This window comes from Melopsittacus undulatus, chromosome 16, assembly GCF_012275295.1.
Source record: "Melopsittacus undulatus isolate bMelUnd1 chromosome 16, bMelUnd1.mat.Z, whole genome shotgun sequence".
NCBI classification, from domain to species: domain Eukaryota; kingdom Metazoa; phylum Chordata; class Aves; order Psittaciformes; family Psittaculidae; genus Melopsittacus; species Melopsittacus undulatus.
This window is the reverse complement of record NC_047542.1, coordinates 3,935,547-3,963,223: the sequence shown is the minus strand read 5'-3', so window position 1 is coordinate 3,963,223 and position 27,677 is coordinate 3,935,547. Positions and strand designations below refer to the sequence as shown.

Genomic DNA, 27,677 nt, shown 5'->3' with positions numbered 1-27,677 from the left:
GGGGATCTTTCCTAGTGCAGCCCCTCTTCTTGCAGCATCCAGTTGATGAGGAACATAATTACTCCTGCAAAGGCAAATCCGTGCCAGCCCCGGCTGCTTGGTCGCACTCCAAGGAAGGCAGTGTTTCCTTGCAAAGTATGAGCCCATGAATATTTTATGCCCAAGGAAGATATTTCTTCCAGGAGGTTGTTGCATGAATTATGGAAAAGTTGGGAGGAGAAGACGGGTGTTGTTGTGATGGGGTCGGCTCCATGGGGGAGGCTGCCCTGGTACCATGAGGCTTCACTTGCTCAGCATCCCTTTACCAGGGTGGGGAGGGAGCTCTGCCCCTTGCCCCCCACTGCAGCAGCAGGCAGACCTTGCTGGAGGAGCCCTTGGTGCAAATCCATCCCAATTTGGGGCATTTTGCTTCTAGCAGAGGAGGTTGGTGCCCGTGGAGTGAATGGGGCAGTTTTGGGGGTGAGCACCTTCAGGTGCTGGCTTGGAGGCTTTTGAGAGGGGTCCTGCAGCTTCCCCAGGCACCTGTGGGGAGAAGCAAAGTGATGCAGCCTCTCTGGCCTGTTCCATGCCCTCCTTGCTTTCCTCATCTCCTATGTGCCCTCATGCCTGGCTGGTGTTGTAAATGCCAGTGCTTGATGCTGGGCTCATCCAGCATCCTGCCGTTTTCCAGTGCTGGTCTCTCCCTGAGGCTCATGGCTGTTCCTGGCTGGGAGCTGGCAATGTGGAATTGATGTGCTGCTCTTGGGTCCCCTGCCCGTGTCCTGCATCCTGAGCATGGCTGGTCAGGAAAGAGGAGGGGGTTAGTTAATAGACAAAGCTCTGATGCTCTTGTTGGTGCAGAGGGAGTATGTGCTGTGTTAATTTTACCACCAAATGTGCTTTCTCCTTCCTTTTCCTCCATTTTAATCCTTTAGTTTACTATTAAAGAAAGCATTTCCAGCTGCCAATGATCCCTGCAGGTAGCAAAACCTCTCCTCCATCCAACTGGAAGTGCAGACAGAGCAGTCTGCCCCTTTTCCTTGTGAAACTCCCCTGGAAGTCATCTCCTGCCCAAAGCAGCCTCTCGCTGCTCATCCCTGAACCTGCCCCATGTGAGCCCATGCTCTGACATGGAGCAGCTCCTCCAGAATCATGGAATCAGCCACAGCTGCTTGGTTTTTAAGGACTGTGTAAAGGGTTTCAGGGCTGTAAGGTGCTGCAGGGTGTTCACTGCTGCTTGGCCTTAGCTAGAGAAGCATCAATGATGTTTCATTCCGGGGCCGGATCCTGCTGCAGAGGGATGCTTCTGGGACAAGAAACCTGCCCTCCTCCCTCTTCCCCTTCATCCATCAGCTCTCTTGGGAAGGGGGGAGCGACTTGGGTCCATTTCCAGTTTTCTCTGCCTCTGGCATCTTGCTCAGCCACACATCCCTGTAGGAAGGGGAGGAAATGGATGTGTCTTGTCAAAATGGGGTGTGTGTGTGTGTGTGTTTATGGACAACTCTGACACGCTCTGTCTGGAGATGTCCCAGCGCATCCCACACTGGTCGTGGGTAAAATAACTGTGATTTTCATGGCACCAGGTCCTGGTGTCGGCAGCTTGGATGTGAGGGAGCTGCTCAGGGTGCCATGCGGGTGCCATGGGCTTCTCCTTGCTGTCACTCTTGCCGATAGGTGGAAGTGTTGTCGAGGAGAAGAGCTCTGGTGCTGCCTGACTCGGAGCTCAGAGCAGTGGTAGGGAGGCAGGAGGCCTTTGTCCTCGGGAAACACGGAGGCAGTGAGGTACAAAGGGGAGTCTTCAGGCAGGGGAGTGCAATCAACCCTCGCCAAGAGGCTCCTATGTGGCAGCTGGAGGAGGTCTGGCCGGGATGGGCATTGCCACAAAACAGCCATGCTTGCTCCATCCCCTCGGTGTTGTGGGGAGGGGGAAGTTGATCCCCTTGGTCCTGCTGCTTGGACTCAGTTGGGGTTCTTCTGGAGGTCCCGCATCAATAGGATGTGGGTGCTCAGCAGGACTCCAGGATGCAGGGGAGCCACTGGTGAGGCTTAGGAGCTCTCGGTGTTGGTGAGGGGTGAGTAGGGGGCTGCTGGGGAGCTGGCATGGCCACAGCAGCCTTCCTCCTGAGGAGGAGTTGTCATCACTCACAGCCTGCAGCCAAATCATCCCTCTTTCATTGCAAATTCCTCCCTGCAAGCCCCCATGGGCTTCCCCCCCACTGCATTTCTAAATGCAACTCTTTCCATCAAAACCCAGTTAGTCATGAAGTCTATAATGAGTTTTACATGTATTTTAAATGGTCTGACATTCGGCATCCCATTATCCTCACCCCTCGAGAAACATGGACTCGCTGTGTGAATGTTGATCCAATGCGAGTGCTCTCGGTACCATTTTTGCTCTCTGAAATGTCTGTATCCATCACCCATATTCATGCACTGTTTGTGTGTAGGAGTCTCTTTCTTTCAGAAGGAAATCAAAGGCTGGGTTCTGGTGGTTTCTCTCCCTCGGGCCTGCTATTTAGGTACCTTTTGAGGGCAAGATGAATTATTTCACTGCTTGGTTTTGTTTTGCAGTTGTGTTGATCCCTTCAGTAACTCCCATCCCTGGCTCTAATTGCCCAGTGCAGGATAACTCAATGGCTTTTGCAAGCAGCTCATGCAATTTCTGCTGGTACCCAGCAGTGGGGGGGGCTGAGCCGGGTCACCCTGCTCAATAACCATCCTGAACCACCCTGCAAGCTTCCAGCAGAGGCTTTCCCTGCTCCCCATCCTCTTGCTTAAGGCTCTTCTCCGCCTGACATCACTGAAAACCTTCCCTCTGTTGACATAAAAGCCCCCAGGGAACATGACAAGTGTCAATGTGTTCCTCTTCCCTTCTTTTCCCCTCTTAGATCCTTTTCTCTTCTCTTGCAAAGCAGGTTTTTGTTTCCTCCCTCACTGAGCACTGGGCAGGAGGCATTGACCAGCCAGAGCCCATGTTTTCCCCCCCAGATAAACCAGGGAAACATTCCCAGCCCCTTTCCCTCTTCCCCTGCAAACTTCCTTTGTTTTAAATACACATGAAAATAGCTCTTCCTGGGACTCCAGCTTTTTAATTGTGTGGATATTGCACCTCATTACAGCTCCATTAATATTTCACTTTGAATTAAAGATTCATTTTCCCCACCCTCTTATCCAAGAGGGAATTAAATCCACACCCAAGGCAACTACAGGTGCTGGCAATGCATCCCACTCTGTGATCCATGAAGATAAAGGTGGTGACTTGGTTATAAATTATTCAAGGTCCTTCTGCAGAACAGAGCTGCAATGTCCAGTCCATGAGATGTGGTTTCATGTTTTCCTGTATTAAAAACAAACAATGAATTAAAAATGGCAAATCTGCCTGGAAGTGGCTTTAGCAGTGGACACAGTGACCATTCCTTGTTGGAATGGGGCCCGGGCAGTGGGAAGCTGGATGCTGTATGGCCAAAGCGGTGCCTGGCTCCATGGACTGGATCCTGGTGGGGCCCGCCAGCCCTGGAGGCTTGGGAAATACTGATGGGGACCTTGGAGAGGTTGGAGCACCCTGAAAGCCCTGGATGGAGTTGAACATGGAGCTGGGAATTGGCTTGGGGTGCACACCCCCAAACCTGGCATAGGCAGTGACTTGTTCAGTTCCTTCTCTTGAGGCTGATGAAGCTGTATTGATCCTGCGGAAGACAATGCTGCATCCATTTGCTGACAGTATTGAGCTCTCCTGAAGTATGTGACCATCTCTTGACCCGTGTGCCCAGCTGCAGCATCAGTGACCTTTGCTGATCTGCTCATGGGGTAAACCCATTAACCCTGTGCATGGGCTGCTTCATGGTATCTCTGGGTATCTCCTCTTGGTCTCTACCCATCCTGCTCAGCCACTGGGGGAAGCTCAGCAGCATTGTCCTGAGCTGGGTTTCCATATGTTAGTTGGGTTTTGATGCTCTTGATGGTGACACAAGTGCTGTGATGATATTTTGGCTTCTGGCTGATGGCAGCGAGAGGGGTGTGAGAAGGGGTCCATGAGGTTTGGAAAAGACAAGATGCTGCATGGTAGCAAGAGCATCCCCCACATCCCTGAGACTGTGGTTCACAAGACTGGGTGGGGGGGCTGCATAGTGGTTATTTGCTATTGCAGCCAGTGAGCACCAAGCCTCTCCAAGCAAGCAGGCTGCTGGAGCAATGAAGGTGATGCCCACACACCTCACCCCAACTGTTCTTCAGGACCTGAGCAAACCAGAGCAGGCACAGCCTTGCCCTGTGCTGCCAGACCCCAGGCTGTGATTGGGATGCCCTCATTTCTCCCTGCAGGCAGAGCACAGGTCTTTGAAATCCCCTGTGAGCTCAAGGCTTCACCTGACCTGGAGCAGAGCTCTTGACCTTAGGGTGCCTCTGAGAGCTGCTTTTGGCAAAGGGATTTGTTGCCCAGTTTATCCCATGGTGGCTGGAGCCCCCTCAGCCCTGGCTTGTGCGTGACCTGAGGATCTTTGGGGCATGAAGCAGTGGCACAGGCTCCTCTCCTCCCAGTGGCTCTGGGCACTGATGGGTGCAGACCCCCCTCCTGTCTGACTGTGCCCTGCTGGTCCAAGTAGCACCCTTGGGTCATCAGTTGATCCCATACATGGGTCCTTGTTTTGGTCCCAGGGCCTCTTCCAGCCCTGTTGCAGTGTTTCAGCTGCTGCCTGTGGTGGGGACAATGGGGCTTCTTGATGTTCAGACCCTGCCACCCACTGCTCTGCTCCCTGTGCAGTGCCTGCCCCTTTGGAAGTAAGCCATGGACCCCCCAAGGCAGGCAGACACTGGGTGAAAGCTGCTGCCCTGGGGCCCTGGGACTGCTCCTGGTGGGATAACTTGCAGCTGAGAGCTTGGCTGTCACCATCACCCATCCTTGTGTCCCCTCCCCACAGCACCAACATCCTTTTGCTCCCATTCCTGGCCTGGATGAGGGTTGCACACTGTGTGCAACTGGGGGTCTGGATGGGGCTGTCCCCCTCCCAGGGCTGCACTCCCCTGCACCAGAGCAGGATGACAGCGAGGCCCGCTCTGGCCCTTGCTGTAAATGAAATCATTGCCACAGCTCGGTCTGTCTGCAGGAGACAGCGCTCTGCCATGATCCTGTGAGCATCTGAATCCATGGGAATATTGCCACTTGTTTTAATGGCAGGAGGGCGGCTGGCCAGCTCTTCAGGTGAGTGCGCCTTGCTGGGGAGCACGTAGCTCCTTCAAAGGCTCTGCCAGGGAGCTGTGTTGGGAGCTGGGCACTCCTGAGTGCTTCTGGAAAACCAGATAGTCTCCAGCTTCCTAAACACAACTTGAGTACCAGGGCTGCCAGCAACCAGCCACCTGCTGCAGCACCCTTCCTGCCTGGGACCTGGCTGATCCCGCACCAGGAATTGCACTATTCCAAGCAAGCAACACAAATCAATTCTTTGGGAAGATGAGGCTGGAAAAGTGTATTTGAAAGCCTGTGCTTTGCTTTTTGGTGCTTGGAAGGGCAGGTGTAAGTGCACAGAGCTCTCCCTGCAGCCAGATCCTCCCTTTGTGTGCAGGGACCGGGGTCCCTATGGGCTGGGTGCTGAGAGTGTGACCCCTAATTACTCCCGTGACCGATTCTCTTGCATTCATTCCCGTGATGGACTGGAGCAGTTAATGTGTCAATGGCCATTACGAGAGGGCTGTGTTTGCTCTGGATTAATGAATTGACACACCACCATGGGCTCCTTGGAGCTGCCTGAGTCTGGGGGGTGATTTGGTGGGGAAAGGAGGTGATGCATGAGTTGTGCTCCATGAGTGCGTGTTCAGAGTGGGATGTTGGCATCACTTTATGGGAGGCTGAAGAGAAGGGCAACGGCTTAGGGTGAAGAGTCCCTTGTCATTGCCTTGGGGAGCTGCTCCCACTGTGGGGAGGGGAATTTGGGGATGACAGGCCCTGGCAAAGGTTGGTGTGTTTGCACCTGCGGCAGCTGCTGTGGGCCTGTGCTCCTGCAGATGCTGAAACTGGAGGCTGTGACCTGCGAGAAGCTGTTTATCACCCCAGGGTCTGGAGGGCCTGGACTCGGGCAGTCCTGCTGCTGTGCTCACGGCCGCGATGGTGGCTGCAGGCGATGGGCAGGGATAGAAGGACATGTACAAGCAAAATACATCTCGATGCAAAGCCCAGGAGTGGAGGGACGCTGGGGGTAGCAGGGCACGAGAAGAGCCAGAGCCAGGTCCAGGTCCATCCCCATCCCCATCGGCCAGGGCTTTTGCAGCCCTTTGTGCCCTGCGGAGGGGGATTTGAGGGGCTGCAGACCCCTCCCCGCGCCGGAAGCCGGGTGCGGGTGCGGAGGGTCCCCCGCACCCCCCCTCCGCGGTGCGCTGGTGCTTTAAGAGGCTGGCAGAGCGGGCGGCGGGCTCCCCAGCGCCTCTTCATGCAAAACTTCCCCGGCCCCGGCCCTCCTCCCCCTCCTCTTCCTCCTCCTCCTCCTCCTCCTCGCCGCGGCTGCGGAGCGCGGAGCGCGGCGGGTCCCGGCCGGCTGCGGCTGGCTCGGCTCCCCGGGCCGGGGCTGGGGGCCGCGGCTGCCCCCCCCCCCGCATGCCGCAGGGTCCCCCCCGGGCTGCCCGCGCCCCCCGGGGCCGGACACCGAGCGTGGCACCGGGCACCGGGCACCGGCACCGGGAGGAGACGGGGGCGGCGGCGCCGACAACTTCGGGCTGCCCGCGGGTGAGTGCGGGGGGGGGCGCGGAGCTCCCCTGGGATGTCCGGTTCCCCCCCCCCCCCCCCCTTCCCGGTGGGGTTCGGGCCCCCCCATTCCCGCAACGCTCCAGCAAATATTCCGCCTTTCCCTATTCTTATTCCGGGGGGGGCTGCGCAGCCGCGGCTGCCGCATGGAGCCCCCGGCAACCCCCAAGCCCGTCCTTTCCCCCCCCTCTCCCAGCCGGGTGCCCCCTACCTCCCCGCGGCTCCCCCCCTTTCCTACTCGTGGCCGTGGGGCTGCTCCTCGCCGAGCCCCGCCGTGGGAGGGCACAGACCCTGCTCCAATCCCTAAGCTTGTCCCCAGAGGTATCTATGGGTTCGAGGAGGGGGGGAGCTGAACGGGGATGGGAAGGGGTTTGGGGCAGGAGGCACCGGTGGCTGTGGCTGAGCCGCCGGCGGGTGCCTGCCCTCGTCTCGCCGCAGCGGCCGGGGCCCGCAGAGCCCATTGCAGGGGCAGAGAGCTGGGGCTTTGCCCAGGTCAGTGGGGAGGGGCTGCCCCTTTGAGCTTGGAGGGGCTCTGGGGGGTGAGACCTTTCCGCGGAGCTGGAGGGCCCCGCGGGGGCAGCCCCGGTCCCGCTGTGCGCGGACACGGGCTCCAGGGTCCGTTTTCCTCCCGTCAGCGCTCCCCGATGCTCTTCGGGAGCCGGATCCGTGAGGCTCCGGGAGCTGCCGGGGAAGTTGGCGGCCGTGGGAAAAAAACGGAGAACTCTCCCACCGCCTGCTGGGGCAGAGCCCTTCCTCCTCCTCCTCCTCCTCCTCCCGCTGTGATGAGTTTGCCGTGCTCTGCCAGCCCGGCTGTTGTGCTCTATGTTTGAAGGGAGAGCCCGGCTGCGACAGAGGCTGCGGAGTGAGTCACTGACACGGCTGCTGCGGCTGACCTGGGGCTTGGAGGGGGGATGGCTCCGGTGACCCGAGGAGCTCACCGGTAGGGCCTTGGGGAGGGAGTGAACGGAGCCGATCTGTTGAATGCAGTCAGGAGCTCGGAAAGATGCCAAGAAAACTGCCAAAGCACACAAAAAAGAGCTGGATTTCCTTTGCTCCCTGTAAGCTGGAGTGAGACCCTCCTCCCTGAGCTGGGAGCTGCGTCCGATGGGATGTGCGGAGATCCTGGCTGCATTTGGCCACCCTGGTCATCCCCATTCCTGGGGATGCAGTGCAGGGCTGTGGCATGAGTGGGTCTGTCTTTGCCAAGGATTCCAGCTCCCCACAGGCAGCTGTGTGCTCCAGCTGCCCCTGGCTGGGGGTCACAGGCAAGCTCGTTTTGGGGAGGGCAGCAGGTGCTGGGCTGGGGGTGCTGAGCTGCACCCAGGGGTGTCAGGGGGAAGCTTCAATGGGATTTTACAGCAGGAACCAAAGCTTGGGTGCAGCCGTGGCCTGGTCCCACATCCCAGGGGCCAGCATCACCCTGCGGAGGAGCTTGCTGGCTCCCCAAAAAAGAGCATCACGTGCTTCAACTTTGGCATCAGGCAGGAGGAGGATGGATTTGTCAGCTCAGCCACCCCCTTCCAGCTCTTCCCAGAAAGGCAACGGCTTGGAGATGTGGCAGGTCCTAATTATAACATATGCAAACCTGCTCCTGCCGCCCGCCCTGGCTTTCGCACCCACTGCGGGCACTGTCTCTTCCTCTTGGGCTTCGTGTTTAGTGCACCAGTTTCCCGCTGCACAAAGCCAGGCTCAGGACAGGGGTGTCTGCCCCCGTTGGGCACTTCCCATTGGGCTGGTTATGGGCAGGCGCTCGTGCTGGTGTAGGTGTGATGGGAGCAGAAGCGCTGTGCCGTGGGCACCGCTGGGGACCGGCAATGAGGCTGCGCTCTCCCTCCGAGCCAGCATCGTCCCAGTTTGCGGAAGGTGATCAAAAATTAACAGTGGGATTTTGCTGCACATGGCAGGAGTGGGGATGAGCCCTGGCTCCTTCCCTCCCTCCCTGCGGCTGCTCCCACCTGGAGCTCTGTGCCTTGGCTGCTGGCAGAGACCCTGCACTGCCTCCCGCAAGGTGAGCCACTGCCATCGCTGCTTGCTTCGTGGCCGGATCCTGCTCGCCTCCTCCACACCGCTCCGTCTGATCCTTCATAGTGAGGGATTAGCTCTGGCCTGCTTGGCAGCAGGGAGGGAAGGGAAAGGAGGGAGCTTGCTTGCAGTTAAGGATATTTTATATATGTATATATATATATTGCATGATGGATATTCCTTGGCTCTGATGGGAGCTTTTTCTTTGGTTTTCAGCATCCTTTGGAGGATGCTCAGGGGCAGAGAGGAGGCTGGTGACACGCAGCTTCCCCACTGTGGGGCTGTGATCTGGGTGCTGGCAGGACCTGCTTGCAGAGAGGTCGAGTCAGCACCCTGGTGATGGTCTTGGGCTTATGCAAGCACTGCGATACCGTTTCAGCATCGATTGAGGGGTTCCTGGGGGAAGAGGCTGTGTCTTGGAGCATGTTTGGTGGGTTTTGGTGGTGGAAGCTGGGGTCTGTGCTCACCGTTGCCTGCTGAGCCATGGCCTTGCTTTTCCTCCAAGCGAACGCTGGGTACTTGACCTGAATACTGAAGGTTTTGCCTGTAGAGAGAACTTAACCGGTGTCCCCTCTCTGCGTGTCAGAATTCTGCTGTATTTCATAGCGCTTTTGCAATGAAAAAACAACCCAGGAGCCAAAACAAACTTCCCTGGAATCGCGTCGAGGGGGGGGGGGGGGGGGGGGGGGGGGGGGGAAGAGCAAGTGTGCGGTAATTGGGCTATTGTGCTGGTGCCGGCTGGCCCCGCTTGCCGAAGGAATTGCAGGTGGGGAAAGAAACGGCCTTGATTTTCAAAGAGCTGCCTCCGAGTCCGTGGCAACGTGGCACAATCCGGCACAGCCTTCCCAGCGCCGGCGCTGGGCTGGGAGGTCTCCGTGGTGGTGAGCTTATGGGGACTGGGAGTGCTGGGTGCAGCCTCTTGGCTGCTTGTTCCTGCATCTTCTGGATCCCGTCACCGGCTCAGCCTTTGCCTGGGTTAACAAGCCCAGTGCAACTGGATGGGCTCAACATAAAACCAGTGAGAGCCCTCGCTTTGAGCTGGGACCCAACAGGTCCTGGTGCAACTGAAGGAGCCCGGTCCTGCTGCAGGCAGAGCTCTGTGGTCCATGGGAGCAGGGTCTGCGCGGAGAGGGGTGGGATGCTTGGGCCACCGTGTGATAAGCCCTGGCTGGGATGCGGTAACCGCTGCCGGCGGGCGGTGATAAAGCCGCGGTGATAAAGCCGATGATTAGCGCTTAGCCAGCGCTTGGGTTGATGGCACATGAGACGTGAACTCGCCTGCCTGCAGCGGCACCGGCTCCACGGAGCTAATGGCAGTAAAATGACTTGGTTTTGACTGGGGGTGGAGAGAAATGGGCCGTTTCCTTCCTTATTTATTTATTTCTCCCTCCCCCGAAGGAGCTTTTTCGTTGCTGCGAAATCCCTGCTTTGTGTGTGTGTGGGGGTGTCAGCAAAGAGACCCCTGTGCTGTGCACCCATGATGGGCTCTGCCCCCAGGACTGGGTGCTGGGGATGGGTCGGTGTGACCTGGGGGTCTCTGTGGGCTGTTTGTTCCCAGGGCTGTGGCAGCACCAGGCTGGGGATGCTCCAGCTGCACCTCCTGGGTACTTGCCTTGGCTCCAGAGCTCTGGGGCCGTGTGCCCGGGGGCTGCATCCCAGTGCCTGTGAGCACTGTGGGACATGGTGAGCCCAGGCTGTGCCTTGCTGCAGCCCTGTGGGCACCAGTGCAGAGCTCACAGGGATGCATGGAAGGAGGATGGGAAGGAACTGCAGAGGTGAAGCCTGGGATGTCCGGTGCCTGCCTCTGGGCACTGCAAATGGTTTTGCAGCAGGAGCTCAGTGCAGTGCAGGTTGGATCAGTGTTTGATTTCTCTTGCCCAGCTGAGCCTTTGACCTCTCCCAATCCAGGGGCCTTGGTGCATGGCGATGCTGGTGCTGGCGGTGGCTTGTTGGCATGGCCACCACTAGAGGGGAACAGGATGACACCGAGCAGGACTGGTCCTGTGTCCTGAGGTGCTGGGGACCCACAGGCCAGAGGCACAGTCCAGGAGCACTGCCTGTGGCCCTCCTGGCTCTGCAGTAACCCCGTTAGATCATCAGATCAATTGGGCTTGGGCAACATCCCATACCCAGGGTCTGGAGATCTGCTCTGTTTGATTAATTCCTGCACCACTTTCAGATTGCAGATCCAGCTGTGGGATGGCTGGGAAGAGGGTGATGGAAAAACTTGTTCCTCACTGATGACATGCATGTGGGAAGTGGGAGGAAGCAGCATTGCTCCTTCCTTTGGTGCTGTGATAAGTGAGCGTTTATCCCACTCCATTATTACCACCTTGGAATGTGTGCCTGCACCTGACTTGTTGCAGTGGTGCTCCCCTGGGGCTGTGCAGATGGGGCAGGAGGGTGCCTCTGGCCCCTCACTGCCTGTAGCATGTTCCCTGCTGTTCCCTGCTCCATGATCACCTGCTGTAGGCAGGTGTCTCCATCCAGATGTGCATCTCCTTCCAGATGTGCAGGACCAGCCTCAGGACTCACTGGCTGCATCCCCAGCGCAGGTGGGACCAAGATTCAGGTTGTGTCTGTGAGGATGCTTGTGGCAGGAGGGTGAAGGGATGTGGGGGGGAGGGAAGGGGATGCTCATCTCCTGCCCCTTCCTGAGGGGCCTCAGGCCATTTGCAGCCCAGGCTTGTCAGGTAATTCAGGCTGCATCTCCCCTAATGATTCAGTGAGGGATTCAAACCAGCTCCTCCTCCCCTCCCCATTATTTGCGCTTTCTTCTTGCCTGCCGTGATATTTTTACCTTCGGTTCGTTCAGATTATATGATCAAAGGGGAGACAACACAGAGGAGAAGGCTTAAAAGAAGAAAGGGAGAGGCTGTGGGCTCTGGGGGCACTGCCAGCTCTGCTGTGGGCTCAGAGGACTTTCCTAGGAGCGGGTCCATGTGGTGACCATCGCACCCTCCCCGCTGGGCAGAGATGTTGCAGCTCCAGGGGTGACAGTGGGAAACGACCTGTTTGGGGCTGGTGCGAGGCTGTGGTGCTTGAGCATCTTGGGGTCTCCCCATCATCTGCCTCCTCCCCACAGGCAGAGCCTGACCCGCTTCCAGTCTATGGCAGGAGCTGGTGATCACGGGGTGGCTCTTGCAGAGGAGGGGGACAACGCAGGGGGTTGATCCTTGGCCCCCATCCATGTGTGTGTGGGGCTCTCCCAGCGGTGGGGCAGGTTGGGGAGGGTGGTTATTGTGCTGCAGCACTCCCGAGCTCCTGCTTTTGAAGCAGAGCTCGGCACTGGGTAATTCTGGCTGCTTAAAAGCCCTGGCTGTCAGAAACGCTTTGGAGATGGGCCTTCAAGTGGCTCCAACGGGCAGGGATGTGCATAATTTATGGGGGTGAGTTGAGGCAAGGGCCCTCCTTGCCTTGCAGAGCTGGGAATCTCCTCCTTGGTGTAAAGGGGCTCAGCACAGCCGGCTCTTGTGGGCAGCACCCATGGGGCTGGATGAGAATCGGACCCGGCAGGCATAGGCTCAGATACTGAGCTCTGCAGTTGAGCTGAGCTGCATTCAAGCTGTTTCTTTGGTCTTGCTGTTGCAGCCCGTCCTGCCTGGGGAATGCATTTGCCTGCTTGGCTCTCTGCTTTTTGGTGCCTTGCATTAATCATGTGCTGCCCTCGCTGCATCCATCAGTGACTGCTTGGAAAGAGCAGGGATGAGCTGCACAGGAGAGCCTTTCCTAGAGAAAGGGGAAACTGAGGCAGGGCTGTGCTGGTTGGGCAGGGGCAGCTCTGTGGCATGGGGAGATGGACAAAGGGCTGTAACGCAGTGATCTGGGGCTCAGACTGTGGCAGCATCCTGTCTCAGTGTCTCAGTGGTGAAAGCAGAAGAGACAAAGTGATGGCACAAGGGGTTGCAGGAGGATGGTGAGAGGTAAAACCCCCCTCAGCTGCGAGCAGAAGGCTCCTGCAATGGTGAGGGGCTGGGATACAGGTGTTGGTGTGTGGGTCAGGATGCAGCCTGTGTCCATGGGCACAGCCTGGGGGCATTTCACTGCTCCCACTGCCTTCACCCCCAGTTTTCCCCTCTGTTTCCCAAGGGACCATTCTCTCCCTCTGTCCTCCCTCATGGGCACCCAGCTCAGGGTCTGAGGGCCTTTACAGCCTGCTGCTCTCAGCACAGAGCTGACCATCCATCCTTGCCACTGTTAGCTCTGGCAGACCCGGGTTGCTCGCATGGGGCAGCCAGGAAGCCAAACTCCTGCCACAGCTCGGATGAGCCCTCGGTGCTGTCGATATTTGCTGCTGTAGATGTCAATAATGGATCTTGCAAGGAAGCAGCTGCTGGTTCAGGAATCAGTGGTCTGGAGGAAGAGCGGTGGGATCTGCAGAGCTTTGGGTAGTGATTCACATCCGTAATGCTGAGCTTGGGCAGCGCCTGTCTGGGCCGGCTCTTGCTTAAGCCACAGATGAGCTCCGAGCCCACTCGGGTTGTGGGGACTCATGGCAGGCAATTGATAACAGCACTGGGAAACAGCCTCAGGTCCTTCAGCAGGGGAAGGTGGTGCAGGGAAGAGGCCTGGGGGGATCTTCAGCCTCAGGCTGCTTTGCTGAGGCAGGAGGCAGTGTCTGGCTGGGCCATCGGTGGGACAAGGGAGGGGATGCTCAGGGGAGGAGGAGCTGTTTAAACACCAGGTTTAACACCCAAATCGGCTCAGGGTCTCAATCAAGCTCAGCCTCAAGTCTGCTGCTTGGCTCCCGTGCTCAGCTGTGCCCTGGGGCAGGAGAGGTGCTGTGGGGCAGGCAGGGACCAGGGCTGTGGGTGCATGTGGTGCCCCCTCTGAGCACTGTCTTGGGGCCTGTCCCACCCTGGCAGCTCTCTGACCAGGGGATGGGATGGGACAGGGTCCCAGGTCCTCCCTCCAGCCCCAGGCTGGCCACCGAGCTTGGTGCAGAGCGAGCTGGGGGCTCCTCACCAGCCCCTCTGCCCGGATGCTGTTTGAGCTGAGCCAGAGCTGCTGCCGTGAATCCAAAATCAAATGAATCCCAAATCTCTTCCTTGCAGTGACCCCCGGTGCTGATTCCTGCTGGGATCCCTAATGGAAGCTCAGAAGAGCTGATGCCTTTCTCATACTCATGCTTAATGTTCTCTCTCCCTCTTGTTCCCCCGTCCCCCTCACCAAGGGCTCTGGAGGAAGGACCCGAAGCATCGCTCGGGCTTGTGTCTCCATCACCGCACCTTGTCCCAGCGTAGCCATGCAGAACCCAGCACCCTCCTGCAGCCCGGCCGCCCGCTGCTCCTGGGGGTCCAGCACCGCGGGTGGAAGGCGCTGATGGGGCTGTGAGCAGAGCGCACTGGGAGCACTGGGAGCCATGCCCGGAGCCGTGCCGCCCGCCCGCGCCAGCCGCGCTCCCTGACTGCTGCCGGTCTGGGCTCGAGCTCTGCCCCAGCGTTGGCAATGAGCCGGGGTTCCTTTTGCATGGAGCGTTTCTCCTTCTGCCTCCTCCTGAGTGCCTGGAGCTGGGGGTGGGCGCCCGGCGCTGCCGCCAAGCCCAAGGGCCAGGGCTACCCGCACATGAACTCCATCCGCATCGACGGGGACATCACGCTCGGGGGGCTCTTCCCCGTGCATGGCCGCGGGGTGGAGGGCAAAGCCTGCGGGGAGCTGAAGAAGGAGAAGGGCATCCATCGCCTGGAGGCCATGCTCTTCGCCCTGGACCGCATCAACAACGACCCCGACCTGCTCCCCAACATCACGCTGGGCGCCCGCATCCTGGACACGTGCTCTAGGGACACGCACGCCCTGGAGCAGTCGCTGACCTTCGTGCAAGCCCTCATTGAGAAGGACAGCACCGAGGTGCGCTGCGTCAATGGCGGCCCCCCCATCATCACCAAACCCGAGCGGGTGGTCGGCGTCATCGGTGCCTCGGGCAGCTCCGTCTCCATCATGGTGGCCAACATCCTGCGGCTCTTCAAGGTAGGGCTCGGTGGGAGGGTATCAATAACCACCGTGGGTGTTGTTGCCCTGTTCCTCCATGGCTGGGGGCAGGCAGTCTTTAAATGTCTTCTCCTGCCTCCCCCAGCTCCCTGGGGATCCCCTCCTCCATCCCCTCCACTGATGACACTGTTAGCAGGAGGATTTTGATCTCTTCTCCCCCAGCTTCGTGGTGCGGGGGGGGATGATGATGCTCCTGCTGGCAGTGGGGCTGTGGGAGGGAGGTTGCATTGCAGGGGGTGGGATAACTTGGGCTGGAAGGGACGATGGGGGGGACTCAACCTGCTGCGGTCTGATTGGGTTGCTTAGGGCTCATTTGTAGTGGATCTTGTAAAGCTCTGAGGCTGGAGAGAGCTCAGCATCCTGGGAACCCCTGTCCCTGCCTGTTACTTGATGGGGTTTGGCTTTGTCTGTGTCACCTGGGGGGTGATCTGGGGGTACCTTGGCTGTGGGACACTCTGCCATCGTATGAGACACACCAGACACCTCCCTGCCTGTGCTGTCACCTATAGACCTGGAGCAGCTGATGGAGCATTTCAGTATAGACCCCCCTGACACTGCACAGGGGGTGGCTCCATAAGGGGCTGTGGGTTTGACACCCAAAATGTAAGGTTTTGGCTGGGGAGCAGCAGGGTTGCTGCATTCCCTGCTGGGATGGAGGGGTTGAGGATGGCTGTGAGCGCTCTCTGCTCCAGCCCAGGGGACATCAGCCGGGCTGGGGACACTTGTCCTGTGCCACTGGCCTGGGGTGTGCAGTGGGGAACGGGCACGGGGCTGCGGAGGGATGATGCTCTGAGCCAGCCGCAGGAGAGCCGAGGAGTTGATAATTGCTTCCTCCCTTGCTGTGCATTTATTTCTCTGCAGCAAGGTCCCTGGGCTAGAGAATGTTTGAACAAGAGCAGGTCCCAGCGCCCCGAACCCCTCCGCTGTGCAGGATTGGTGCCGTTTTCCCTCTCCTCTCCCTCTGGTGAGCGCTGGGTGCCCTCTTGGGAGGGCTGAAGCTGTTAGTGAAGATGGAGAAACCAGATCGCTGATGGAGTTTGGTTTTTTTCTGGGTCCCCTTCTCCCAACCGTGTGAATGTTCCAGGCCATGAGTGAGCGGCTGCTCAATAATTAAAATAATATAAATTAGAGGGAGCGGGAGGAACTTAAAAGCTATTTGCTGAGACAAAAAAGATGGAATGCTTGCTGCGGAGAGGAGGAGGGAGGCAGCGGGAAAGGAGGCAGGAGAGTGACAGCTGCAGGAAGGGGGGTACCTGCACCCTTCCAAGCTTATTACTTACTGGGTTTTTTCTCCTCCTCCTCCTCCTCCTCTCATTTTGCTCTTCAAGCAAAGCCGCTGTGACCTGTGTGGGAAGGAAGGATGCTGCTGAGCTCGGGTACACCCATGTCCCAGCCCTGCAGCCTGGCACTGGTGCTGCTGGTGGCCCATTGAGGGCATGTCTATAGCCCTGGGTGTCCCCAGTAACTTTAACATCCAGCCCAGCGTGACAGTGGAGTGGATGGGCAGGCAGAGGATGGAGGCATCAGATCCTCTGGGGAGGGAGGATGCAGGATGAGCTCAGCCCCAGCAGTGAATCCCTGTCTGTGGTAGGGGCACATGCACTCCCCGGTGGTCCCCAGCACAGGGACACCATTCCCATGGGGTGTGGGGGTCTCGTTTCACCTTGCTGTGCACAGCATGTTCCTGCAGGAGCTCCAGGACTCATCCCCCTGCCACAACCCGGGAGCTGCTGCTGCTCTTTGTTATTCAAATAGTGGGTTTATGGCAGGGACATGCTTCAAATGAAAATAAGGCAACTTCCATTTCACGCTGCCGCTGACCTTTAAGCTCGGGTGACTCTGCTCAAGGTTCAGCAGAGCGTTTGCCTTGCGGGCACCGTACACAGGCCGTTGCCTTTGCCCATTCCCTAAAGGAATGATGCTTGCTGGAGCTCTGGCTCCTGCTGTGGCCTCGCAGCTCGAGGTGAGTGTTGCTCACTGCTCGTGTCCCCCTTGGCACCCGTGGCCCTCCAAGGGGATGCTGGTGTGAAGTGCTGGGAGCTGAAACAGAGGGATCGGCACCAGATGCTGGGAAAGCACCAAGGCTGCCTGCCCTGGATGGAGCTTGGTGTCCCCTACAGCAGCAGGAAGCGCAGGGGCATTCCAAATGCCTTCTAGGTCCTTTGAGGCTGACACTGCTGAAGTGGTTCTCTGACAGGGCTGTAGCACATCCAGTGACTGCACAGGCACAAAATCAATTGGAAGGTTCGACAAACAGCTTCTCCCTGGCCTGGTGAGCGCTTGCACCTCTGCACCCGTGGGATCATCCCTTCCTTTGCTCCTTTGCCCCGCTCCAGCAGCCATAGGTGAGTCACAGCAGGTCTGCATCCCACCATGCAAGGGTTGCACCTTATCCTGGGAGCTTGGAGCAGCCCCTTCTCTACCTCCAACCATGTGAGTGGTGGCAATGGCTGCTGTGCCCCAGGATGATGCTGTCCATGGACCCTCACCCCATCCCATGCTCCCTTCCCTACTCCCTCCGCAGCCCACAGTGCTTCCAGTGAGCCTTTGCTCCTCCTGCCTGGGGCTTGCTGCTCCTGTGTTACATGCATACATAACGTGTCCTTCGTTAGATGCCACTGCCTAATTAAAGCTGTACATCAGTGGAACAACTTGCAGATGTGGCATCCTCTGTCCAAGCTGGTTTCATCACTCCTCATAGCTCTGCCTGCAGAAAAACCTTCCCCCATATCCCCGGTCTTGGCTCTTTGCGATAGCATCTCTCTGGCGTCACTGAGAGCCTTCTGGCACGCTCCAGCTCCTTCCCACCCATTCCCCTTTAGCTCACCAGCCCCAGCTCTCCTCACTTTCTCCTGAGCCACCACAGTGATGATGGTGTAAAAGGAACCGGGTCCATTCCTTGCAAATGGGATCCCCAGAAGGCTGTTTTAGGGTCTGGGGTGCATTTTTCTACCCCATCTAGAAAGGGCTGTGACCTGGCAAAGCCCAAGCCGGGGTGAGGAGCACTGACGTGGGCTCAACATGTGCCAGACACTTTGAGGCACTTGGGTTTTTTTCCATGGCAGTGAGTGCAGCAGCTTTTTTTAGTGCAGGGGTGTTCTACAGCATGAGTAATTCACCTAACACAAGGCGATGCCCATTGTGTGTGCAGGGGGAGCTGGGGGTACTCGGTGCCTGTGGGCACGGGAGGTTTTGGGGCCACGTTGCCATGGCAAGGGAGGATGTGCAGAGCTGGGTCAGGCTTGTGTCTGCTCCCTGCCATCAGGGCTGCCTGGAGGCTTTGGGGATGGTGGGGCAGGAGGGATGCTGCATTTGGAACCACGCTTCCCACTTGGTGGGTAAATAACCTTCATGAAGGTGGAGATCAGCTGGGGGACACTGATTAATCACCCACTCCTGCCCCATCATTTTCTTGTTCTTTATGGGGTTTATGAAACAAATTGCACCTCCCGGCCCCACAACATCAGTCCCTGGGCATGGCACGGATCAGCGAGGAGGAGCAGGAGGCTGAAGGCAGGGGGGGCAGCAAGCTTGGGGTTGCCAAAGGGCAGCATCCATGGCTCTGTGCACCCTGCGCTTCGCTCTCAGCTGGGATAAGCTGGTTCTGGTTGGGTGCAACCACCCTCTGGCAGCACCAGGGTTTTGCCTCCCTGGCATGAGGAGCTGGGTCCAGTAAGAGAAAGTTTCCTGTAGCTGGTTTTACATCTGGTGCTGGCCCCCCCGGAGGAGCTGTCTCTGTCGCTGTGATCCAGTGCCAGGGCTGGCCGGGAGCTGCTCCCGCAGCTGCTTCCCAGGGCTTTATTTCTTGACAAGAGCCAGATTTACGGAAGGGATGGAGCAGCCTGAGCCTGGCCTGTGGGAGCCCAGTGCTGAGCTGCTTGATTTACAGGCTCCATTTAACGGGTCATGGCAAGGGGAGCCTGCTGCTGATGTGTCACCCCGGAGTGCTGCCTTGCATGGCATCAGAGCTGTTATCAGGGCTGTTATCGGCTCTGCAGTGTGCCGGCGCATGGTGGTCTTGGAATGATTTCAATGGGAGTTGGAGCAGCTCCCATTTTCAGCTGGGGGAACTGAGGCACAGATACCTGGTGAGCAGCTCAGGCTCTGTGCACTGTGGGAGATGCCAAAGGCTGGAGCCTGTTGTGGTGCTGGATGGGGCTGTGGGATGGGGGCTGGAGCTCGCTCTGTTCCTATGACAAGACCCGGCCATCCCTGCTCAGCCCCTTGCTCCTCCAAGCCCCTGCGGTGCTTTACGCTCTCCCTAATTAAAAGCTGCCGTCCAAATGGCTCGATGATGGAAATTCTAATTAAATCAATCCCATCTTGTCAGTGAAGCAGAGGTTTGCATAAGATATGCATGAAAATTAATAATTATGGTTAGGGAATTAGCTGCTCCTGACCTTGTTTCTGGCATGGGGGGGCTGCTGCAGGAGCCCCTGCTCATGGGGATGCTCCCGACCGGTGTGTGTGGCTCTGGCTGTGTGATGCCCTGTGTGCTTTTTGGCTCCTTCCCTCCTGGCTGCTCAGGCTGATGTTCACGTTGATGGTTTAAGCTTCGGGGAGGGCTGTGCTGAAATCACTGCCTTTACCCAATTCTCTGCGGTCTGTCTGCCACCGGTAAATGCTGCACCGGTTCGTAAATGGTGTGAATGTAATGGGTATGAAATCCAGGGGTTTTGCAGTGTGTTTGCAGTTGATCATACCAGTCCGTTGACCCAGAGGCTGGGAGCAGCAGGGTGACAACCCCAATCCCAGCTCCTGCCTGCTTTCTTATCCTGAGGGCCATTTATCCAGGTTGGGGGTGCTTCTGGATGATGCTGACTCTGTTTCTTGGTTCAAAATGGGAGGAATGAAGTTGTACCCCCTGCTCTGGGGATCCTCCCCACTCTTGATGGGACAAGGGAGCCTTGGGATGCAGGGGAGCTGCTCCCACTGGTTTTCCTACTACCACCGCAGTATTTATCCCAGGCTGGAGATGAGCCAGGCCAGGTACTAGTGATGCCCAAATGTGCAGCTGAGATGCTTCCAGCTCCCCCTTCCCACTGCAGCCTTCTTTCTAAGAACCTTGAATTCTCTGCCTGCATTTTGCTTTTATGGACCTAAAAGGACTTTTGTCTTTTATCTGAGAAAATAGCTGCTGCCACGAGTTAGGCTATTGTAGACCAGGAGATCAAAAAGGCAGAGGGAGGAAAAAGGCAGAAGGAGTCTATGAAATGGTCATTTGGGAACTGGTACTTTATTTTCACTTCCATCCGAGGCGGAGGAGTGAGAGAGAACTGTTCTTTCCATTCACCTGTTAAAATACAGCTTCCAGTTTGTAGCCTGTAGGTCAACAGGTATTTTCTAGGCATTGTTTTCCAGCAGGCCTTTGAGCAGGATGAGCAGCCAAGGGTCAAATGCAGCCATGCCCCAACTGAGCTGGGATGGGATGGGATGGAATGGGATGGGTGGCAGCCTCCATCACAGAGCTGCTGAGCAGGGAGGGATCTGTTTAAACTAAACCACTCTGCAGAGAAAAACCTTCCTTAGGGAAGGATCCTTTGGAAAGGCAGGATTGCATCCCTGCTCTCACATCTTTGACATGGGCACCACTGCTTTCCGTGTCCTTGTTGCATGGACACGTTGCACCTCCATCCCAAGCCCTCGTGTCCATCCTTTGGCCGGCCCTGCTGACAGTAGGGAGGAGGTGAGAGCAGGATGAAAGATTGCCCAGGGAGCACCTTACCTGCTGAGCTGAATTCTAATCAAGCCTCATGCACCAGCTCCGGCCACAGGTACCCCAGGAGCAGATCGCAGCCCCTCAGAAAGGAGCACAGAGCAGGCGGTCACAGAGAGTAAATCCCATTTGTGCTTTGATAAAGATTCCTTCCTTTCCCTCTCCCTCTCCATCTCTCCCTTTTTCCCCATTGTACATTTTGCAGGTAGGTAGCAGGGTGGCTGCTCCTTTCCAGGGGCCTCTTAGCATTCATGTGGAGTCGTGGGTTTATAACACGGGTATTGCATTAATAGAGAGAGAAGATGGGAGTGGAAGAGGGGAAAATAACAGAGAAACAAAGGAGAAGCTGTAAGGTGCAGCCTGGGAGCAGGAACGGAGGAGGATGGAGTGTGCTGTGGGACCTGGGAGGGTTGGGACACCCGGGAGGGTCTGTGGGGTCTGTGCAAATCTCCCCATCCTTGGGATGCTGCTACCCAGCAAAGTGACTTGGTCTTGTAACACCAAATAGGATTCCCACAGACCCCAAACCTTTCCCTGTCCCCTCCAAGCCCACCCGGGTGTCTCTGCTGTTGGGAATGGGCTAACTGCTTAATGGGGAATGGTGATGAGTGAGGCCAAAGGCAGCCTGAGCACAATGGAGGTGCCTGCTGAGCCTGTGGGATTACTGGGATCCATTGCAGTCCCCTGAGGCTCCAGTAGTGTTTGTGCTCCTGCAGGCTGCGATTACTGAATTATTCCTAAACTGGATTAGAGGGAGCAGGGGAGGGGAAAGCCCTCTTGGAGCTGGGGATTGCTGCTTGCCCTCAAGACAAGGGGTGGTTTGGGATCAGCGATGCCCTGGGCTGTTCCTCCTCTGTTTGCTTTATCCTGGCATAAAGCAGCATCTATAGGAAGGCGAGAGGGCAGCGGGTGGCTGGACCCTTCCCAGGGCTGTGCCAGCTCCAGGTAGAGCTGATGCTGTCTCTGCAGCCCCATTGATTGCCCCAGGGTTCCAGCCCTTCTGATTATATTGCTTTTGGGCAGGGCTCTGCTGGCCCAGGACTGGTACCTGCCTGTGCGGGAGGAGAGGATGATGGATGGGGCTGTCTGGGTGCTCGGTATGTCTGTGGTAGGGAGCTTCAGGCTGGCAGGGAGAACCTGGGCTTGATAATTTAATAAGCCTATTCCATCTTTAAGATAAATTAAGATCTGTTATGTGTTTTGGAGATGTGAAGTGCTGTGTAAGTGTTAAGCATCGCATGATCCTGCGGTACTAAATCATTCTAATGTACTGTGTGAGGTGCAGCAGCTCTGGTTAATTTAAAGGGCTTATTTATGGCTTGGGTGGACAGGACCTGGCAAGGTGGGGCTGGATCTGTCCTTCCTGGGGCAGGAAGCCAAAGAGGGGAGACCTTAGCAGTGCTGTCCAGGGCAGAAGTAAGGGTTTCTCTTTGGCCTCTCCTATCCTGGGCTCGTGTGATGCTTGGGAAACCCTTCTGGGGTCCTGCTGGGTGTTCCTGAGCTCCAGACGGTCCCCAGGCTCCATGGACATGGAGCAGGGAGGGGGGATCAATGCAGTCAGGTAGTGAACACATCATGTGAAGGAATGAAAGCTTGGGATGCTCTGAACCTCTCCCTGCAGAGCCCGGGGCTGCCGGGCTCCTTGGTGGACCTCAGGGAGACTTGTTAGTGTCTGCTGTGTCCTAGGGCTGGTTTCTGTTCTCCTTTGGGAGATCCTGGAGTCGTCCTGACTAGAAGGATCCCCAGCAGTGTGGTGAGATCACCTCCTTCTCCTGATGCTTTGTCTTTCCCCCCCTCCATCCCAGATCCCACAGATCAGTTATGCCTCCACCGCTCCGGACCTAAGCGACAACAGCCGCTATGACTTCTTCTCTCGTGTGGTCCCATCCGACACCTACCAGGCCCAGGCGATGGTGGACATCGTCAAAGCCCTCAAGTGGAACTACGTCTCAACCTTGGCCTCCGAGGGCAGCTATGGTGAAAGTGGCGTGGAAGCCTTCATCCAGAAGTCCAGGGAGGATGGTGAGTGGGCTTCTCCTGGGCTGGGAGCTCGGCATGGGTTTAGGAGCAGGTGAGGCTGGACAAGAAGAGGTTGTGGATGGGGATGGAGGGATGCCTCTGGTTGAGCTTGGCCTGAGGTGGGATGTGATTGTAGTGTGTGAGCAGGGGAGGATGCCATGGTGTGGTGCAGGTTTTGGGGCTGTGCTGTTGCAAGGGCAATGTGGTGGCCAGCAAAGAGCTGAGCCCTCCAGCAAGAATCGGGGCCAGGAATCCCGAGGTATCTCTGCTCTGCAGGGCAGCTTGCTTTATTGCTGCCGGCTCCTTTCAGAAAGCATCTTGACATCCCATTCCCTGCTCACCAGGAGACCTTGGATCTAGCGAGCTGGTCAAACCCCTTCCCTCTGTGTCTGAGCTATGATGCTCGAATACTCTCAGGCTTTGGCAGAAGATAAAAGTTGGCACCAGTACCCACATCTCCCAGTCTGAGTGGAGTTATCCCTGAAGGCAGGTGCTCTAATTTGCCTATAGGCTTTGGACAGGCAGAAAGTCCATGCTCAGCAGAACTCCTTGAGAGGATTTGTCTGGAGCCAGAAAGCATTTTGCTGACAGGAGCGCTGGGATGCTTAGGGGGGATTAGCAGCCTTGGGAGCACTGACGAGCCTGTGGGTACCTGCTGGTGGCCAAGCACCAACCTTGGACCAGCTGCGATGGGCGAGGAGCCCTGGCTGTTGCTGTTGTGGATGCTATTACCATGAGCCTGAACCTGCCCTGAGACCCTACAGAGGGACTGGCACAGCACCAGGGTCCCTCCTGCCTCTGGCATCACTTGTGCTTTGCAGCATCATGTGAATGGGGTAAGACGGGAGCTAAAGAGTGTTTTCTGAGCCAGTTAAAACCCTGCAGTGCGCAGGCTGCTGCCTATTACTGGCTTAACTGTATCTGAATGGCACATTAAGTTCTGGCAAAGTCGGTGGGACACCAGCCTATCTGGAGCTAGTCAAACTGTGTTATGGCCTTATAAATGGATAAAGGGAATAAAAACTTCTAGGTGACGAGCTCCTAATCAAAGCCCTATAAATAGGAACAGTGTTAATTCTGTCTCGCGCCCGCGCCCTGGAACTGGGAACCGGCTGTGCTTTTAATATGCAGAGAAACCCATCTGGGGATTCAACCTGGAAACTGCTCTTCAGGATTTTAACTTGAAAAGCAGAGTATTTGCATGGAGCTGTGGTTCTGCAAGGAGCAGCGTGCGGGGATGCTCTGGAGTAGGCGGGTGCGATGCTTGTTGTACGCTGGGTGTGCTACCTGCGTGCCCTGTGATGGGGATGCGGGTGTGAGCGGTGCTGGGTTGTGTCACATCAACCGGCGGTGACAGTGAGTTGCTGCAGGGGATATGTGGATCTGTCGGGTGTGTTGGCAGGTCCAGGGGAGTTAGAGAGATGCCTTGGGGAATGGGGTGTCCCATGGAAGGGCTTCCCCACTAACCCTACTGGGGGTTGTGAGTGCTCACAGCAGCCCCATCTGGCTGGTGGTGGTAATGAGATACTCATCCGAGTACAGGAGGAATAAGGGAAAGGAGCCTCTTATTTCGGACTGGGAGGACATTTTTGCATCATCTTTAGCATTTTTCCACCTCAAAAAGGGAGTTTCCTTGCCCGTTTGGGCTGGAAGGTCCTGTCTTGCAGGGTGCTTGGGGCAGGGTTGATTGGAATGCTGGATGTCACAGAGAAGTAACAGTAATATTGGGTTCAGCAGCTTTGCTATCCCGTTCCTGGCCTTGTTATGCCCTTATCCCACAGCAGACATGGCTGGAGGGTTCCAATGTGGGGATGCCCATGGCTGGGAGGAGTGAGTTGATGCACAGGCACAATTTGAACCCTAAAGCACTGGTAAGGAGCATTGTTTGAGACTGGAGCCCACCACAGCATGAGCACTTCTTTGAGATACCTGTGGTTACCGCAAATCCATATAACCAGATGGTTAATGATATGACAGCGTAATTGCAGAGTAAACGAGTGTACATCGAGTCAGAATGCACACGTATTAATCCAGGGCTGAGGCAGTCCTGTAATTTGTGTATCCTCATAACCCAACGATTATGTGCATTAGTGATAATTTAGTTATCAAAAAGCATAATTCCACTGTAATTGCGGTATAACAGCGGTGTAAGTGCAGCCTGTGCGTTATCAGCACTAACACCGCTGCAGGAACACGGTTGTTTGTGAGAGCCATCGTGTGTTAGCCTGAGCACAGCGTCCAAGTGGGCTCCAAGCTGCTGCCTAAAGCATCTCACCTGGAGGGAGCGCTGGGGGGGGTTGCCCATGGAAGATCCCTTCCACAGCCATAAATAATGGTGAGGTTGGAGCAAAACCAATCCTGCAGACACCAAATACCTTTATATACCAGCACAGAGCCACTGGCAATGGGTGAAGGGTCTATTCCCTCTCTTACAGCCTGCTTGTATACACCTGGCTCTTGTTTGTGCTTCTCCGGCAGCATAAAGGGTCCTGTGATTTATTGCTGCTTCAAAGAGTCTCCAGCCATCAAAGTGATGTAAAAGGGCTATTGGATGACTGAGGATCTGGCCTCTGCCAAGGGCTTGCCAGCAGTTTGTGAGGTGTTGAAATGTCCCCATGCAGGGGCATTTACATGGGGCAGCATGGGGGGTTTCTCCCCCAGCCCCAGCATCAGGGTGAGCCTGTCCCTGCTCTCCTCCCAAGCCACGTTCTGCTTCATTCCTCACGCCAAGCCTGAGTCTTGGGAGTCAGGTTTTATTTCCATCAGGCAATAATGCTCATTGCTGTAGTTAGCAGTTAGCATTCAAGCTGTTTGCTTTCTGATGCATTATCAACTTGACCTTCAGTTTCAATTTTTAGCAAAGCCTCATATTTGAGCCTTCGCTGTCGCAGTGGGAAGTGCTTCTGCTCAGGGCACAAACCAGCGCCCTCAGCCAGTGAGGGGAGAAGAAATCCCCCCTGGGGATGGGTTATTCTAACAGCCAGGGCTGGCCCTGTGCTGCTGAGACAGCCTGGGACATTGCATCTTATATATTGCAATTACCCTGGCAATTATGCTGTTGGCCCCTGGCAATTGCTGGTGGCTGCACTGATGCCCAGACAGTCATTACTCACTAGAGCCATAGAGTTTTGGGTGCTAGCACTGCAGAGATGGAAAGTCTGCAAAGGATGAATTTTCTTGGCTGTTTTAAAGTGGTTTAAGTGCTCTCCCCCAAAGCAGCCTGCAGAGGCAGGGGATGTCAGGTGTGCTTATATTTGGTACCAAGGTGCAAGGCAAGGCCAGCACTGGGGTGTCTGCATCTCCAGCCCTTCTAGTGCAGCATCTCCCTGTGACCCTGCTCCCTGGCATCCTTTTGGTGGACAGACAGACCCATCTGCAGCCCTCTGGCTCTGTGTGCATTGACATCTCTGCTGTCGCTGAGCTCTGGGAGATGAATGATTAGATTTATGTTTATGTAATTTAGCTGGTGAGCACGGCATGTTATGCCACGCGTCGTAATGTGCAGCACTTGGGTTTGTGAAGAGGGTAATATTTCCAGCCAAATGCAAGACTCCTTAGTCATGTGTCTGGATCAATTTTACGCTGTCATTTCCCCCCCTCTTTTGTTTTATCCTTCGCTGAGTTTTCTGTATTTTTGCTTAAGAGGCTGATACATATTTGTGATGCATTTGTTCATCCCCATGTGACATTCACGGCTGTGTCTCTCTGGTTTTAGCCGGGTTCATTACTTTTGGTTGATGCATCAGGATGCTGCCCCCCAAAAGCCGCTCCCAAGTCTTACAGCATAAGCAAGCACAGAATACATGACTTTATGGCAGATCTGTATATGCAGACGTCTCCAATCCTGGTTATTGGCAGGCCTTGGGGAGTGCCATTGTTCTGCATCCCATGGATGCCATTTCCATGGGACAACTGGGATGGATGGGAGGACGATGCTGGTGGGTACCTGCCTCTATAAAGCAAGTGACCTTCACCCCATGACAGCAAGGTGTGCCCAGCAATAGGGCAGAGCAGGGCTGATCCAGCTCCCTTTCATCCCTGAGGATGCTGTTCCTGTGCAGTCAGCACTCAGTTACTGTGGCTCACCGAGGGTTGGCATTTGCTGCCGCCGTCTCGGCTCCCCAGCCAGATCCTGCTGCTCAGCAGCCAGCACAGAGCTGGATGCTGTCCCATGGCACGATGCCGAGAGCCTGATGTGTCCCTTTGCTGTGAGAACGTGGGGGTTTGGATGAAGCTTTTCCTGTGGCTGTTTTGTGTCTGGTAACACTGAGGGTGGCAGCATCTCTGTCCCCTCTGGGGCTCGAATGGACCATCTCTGAGAGGTCCTTTTCTAGCGTGGCTTAGGAAGGGTCCCTGGTTATACCCATCCCCTGAGTTTTGTGCTGTTTCTATCATCCCAACCCCTGCCCAGACGTTAGCCCAGCTCTTACTGGATGTGGCACCTTTTGAAGCAGCTGGAGGAACAGGTCTGGTCCCTGAGGCTCTGCTGCCATCACCACTTTGGGTCTTGCAGGTTCCTCAGGGGCAGAAACCACATTTCCTGGGTATTTTCCTACCTCTCTTCCCCCCAGTGCTTCTTTGCTTTTTGCTGCTGTCAACACTGTGCACACCACCACAACCTGCATTTCCTCACTTGCTCTTTAGTATTATGGTGTGTGTCAGGGGCTGCCTGCAGGTGACCCAGGCTGGGTCATACCAGGCAAATGCCAGCGGCTTTGTGGAGCAAGGTCTGGTCTGAGATGGGATGAGGATGGAGATGCAGCCCTTGGGGATCAGTGAAGCTGAGGCCGGGGATGCTCTCTGTGATGTGGGCTTGGGTCAGGAGGGAAGGGTGCAAAATCTTGCTATAAACATCCCCAAAATCCCAAAGTCTCCTGGCTCTTCCCAGTTCAGGGCTGGAGCAGGATGAGGGGGACAGAGACAGTCCAAGGAGCAGCTCACCCACAAGGGATGCAGTAGCTGGTGGAGCTTGACCCACCTGAGTCCCTGGCTAGGTATTTAGCAGAAGATCCTCTCTGTGGACACAGGCTGTGGTGTTATTTCCTACATGAGAAACCCAAACTTTGTGCTCCCCATTGTCCTGCCCGGGGCCCTGGGTTTGAGCTGAGCACTTGGTTCTTTTCTCCTGCTTTTCCCCTGTTACAAATTCATTAATTACTGATTTAGGCCAGCAATGCAGGCAGCTGAAAAGCAGGCTCAGATTGCTCAAATTGGTAATGTCTG

At 56.4% G+C, this 27,677-nt stretch overlaps 1 protein-coding gene across 1 annotated transcript in view; it reads left to right on the top strand.

Annotated features, from left to right (window-relative positions):
* Positions 1 to 6,609: 6,609 nt before the first annotated feature.
* The window catches only part of GRM4 (glutamate metabotropic receptor 4), a 44,354-nt gene continuing 23,286 nt past the window's right edge, over positions 6,610 to 27,677 (top strand). The window contains exons 1-3 of the mRNA XM_034069849.1: positions 6,610 to 6,691; positions 13,905 to 14,698; positions 22,241 to 22,457. Of these exons, the coding sequence (XP_033925740.1) occupies positions 14,180 to 14,698; positions 22,241 to 22,457 (736 nt within the window). The 5' untranslated portion in view covers positions 6,610 to 6,691; positions 13,905 to 14,179. The remainder of the gene's footprint in view (positions 6,692 to 13,904; positions 14,699 to 22,240; positions 22,458 to 27,677) is intronic.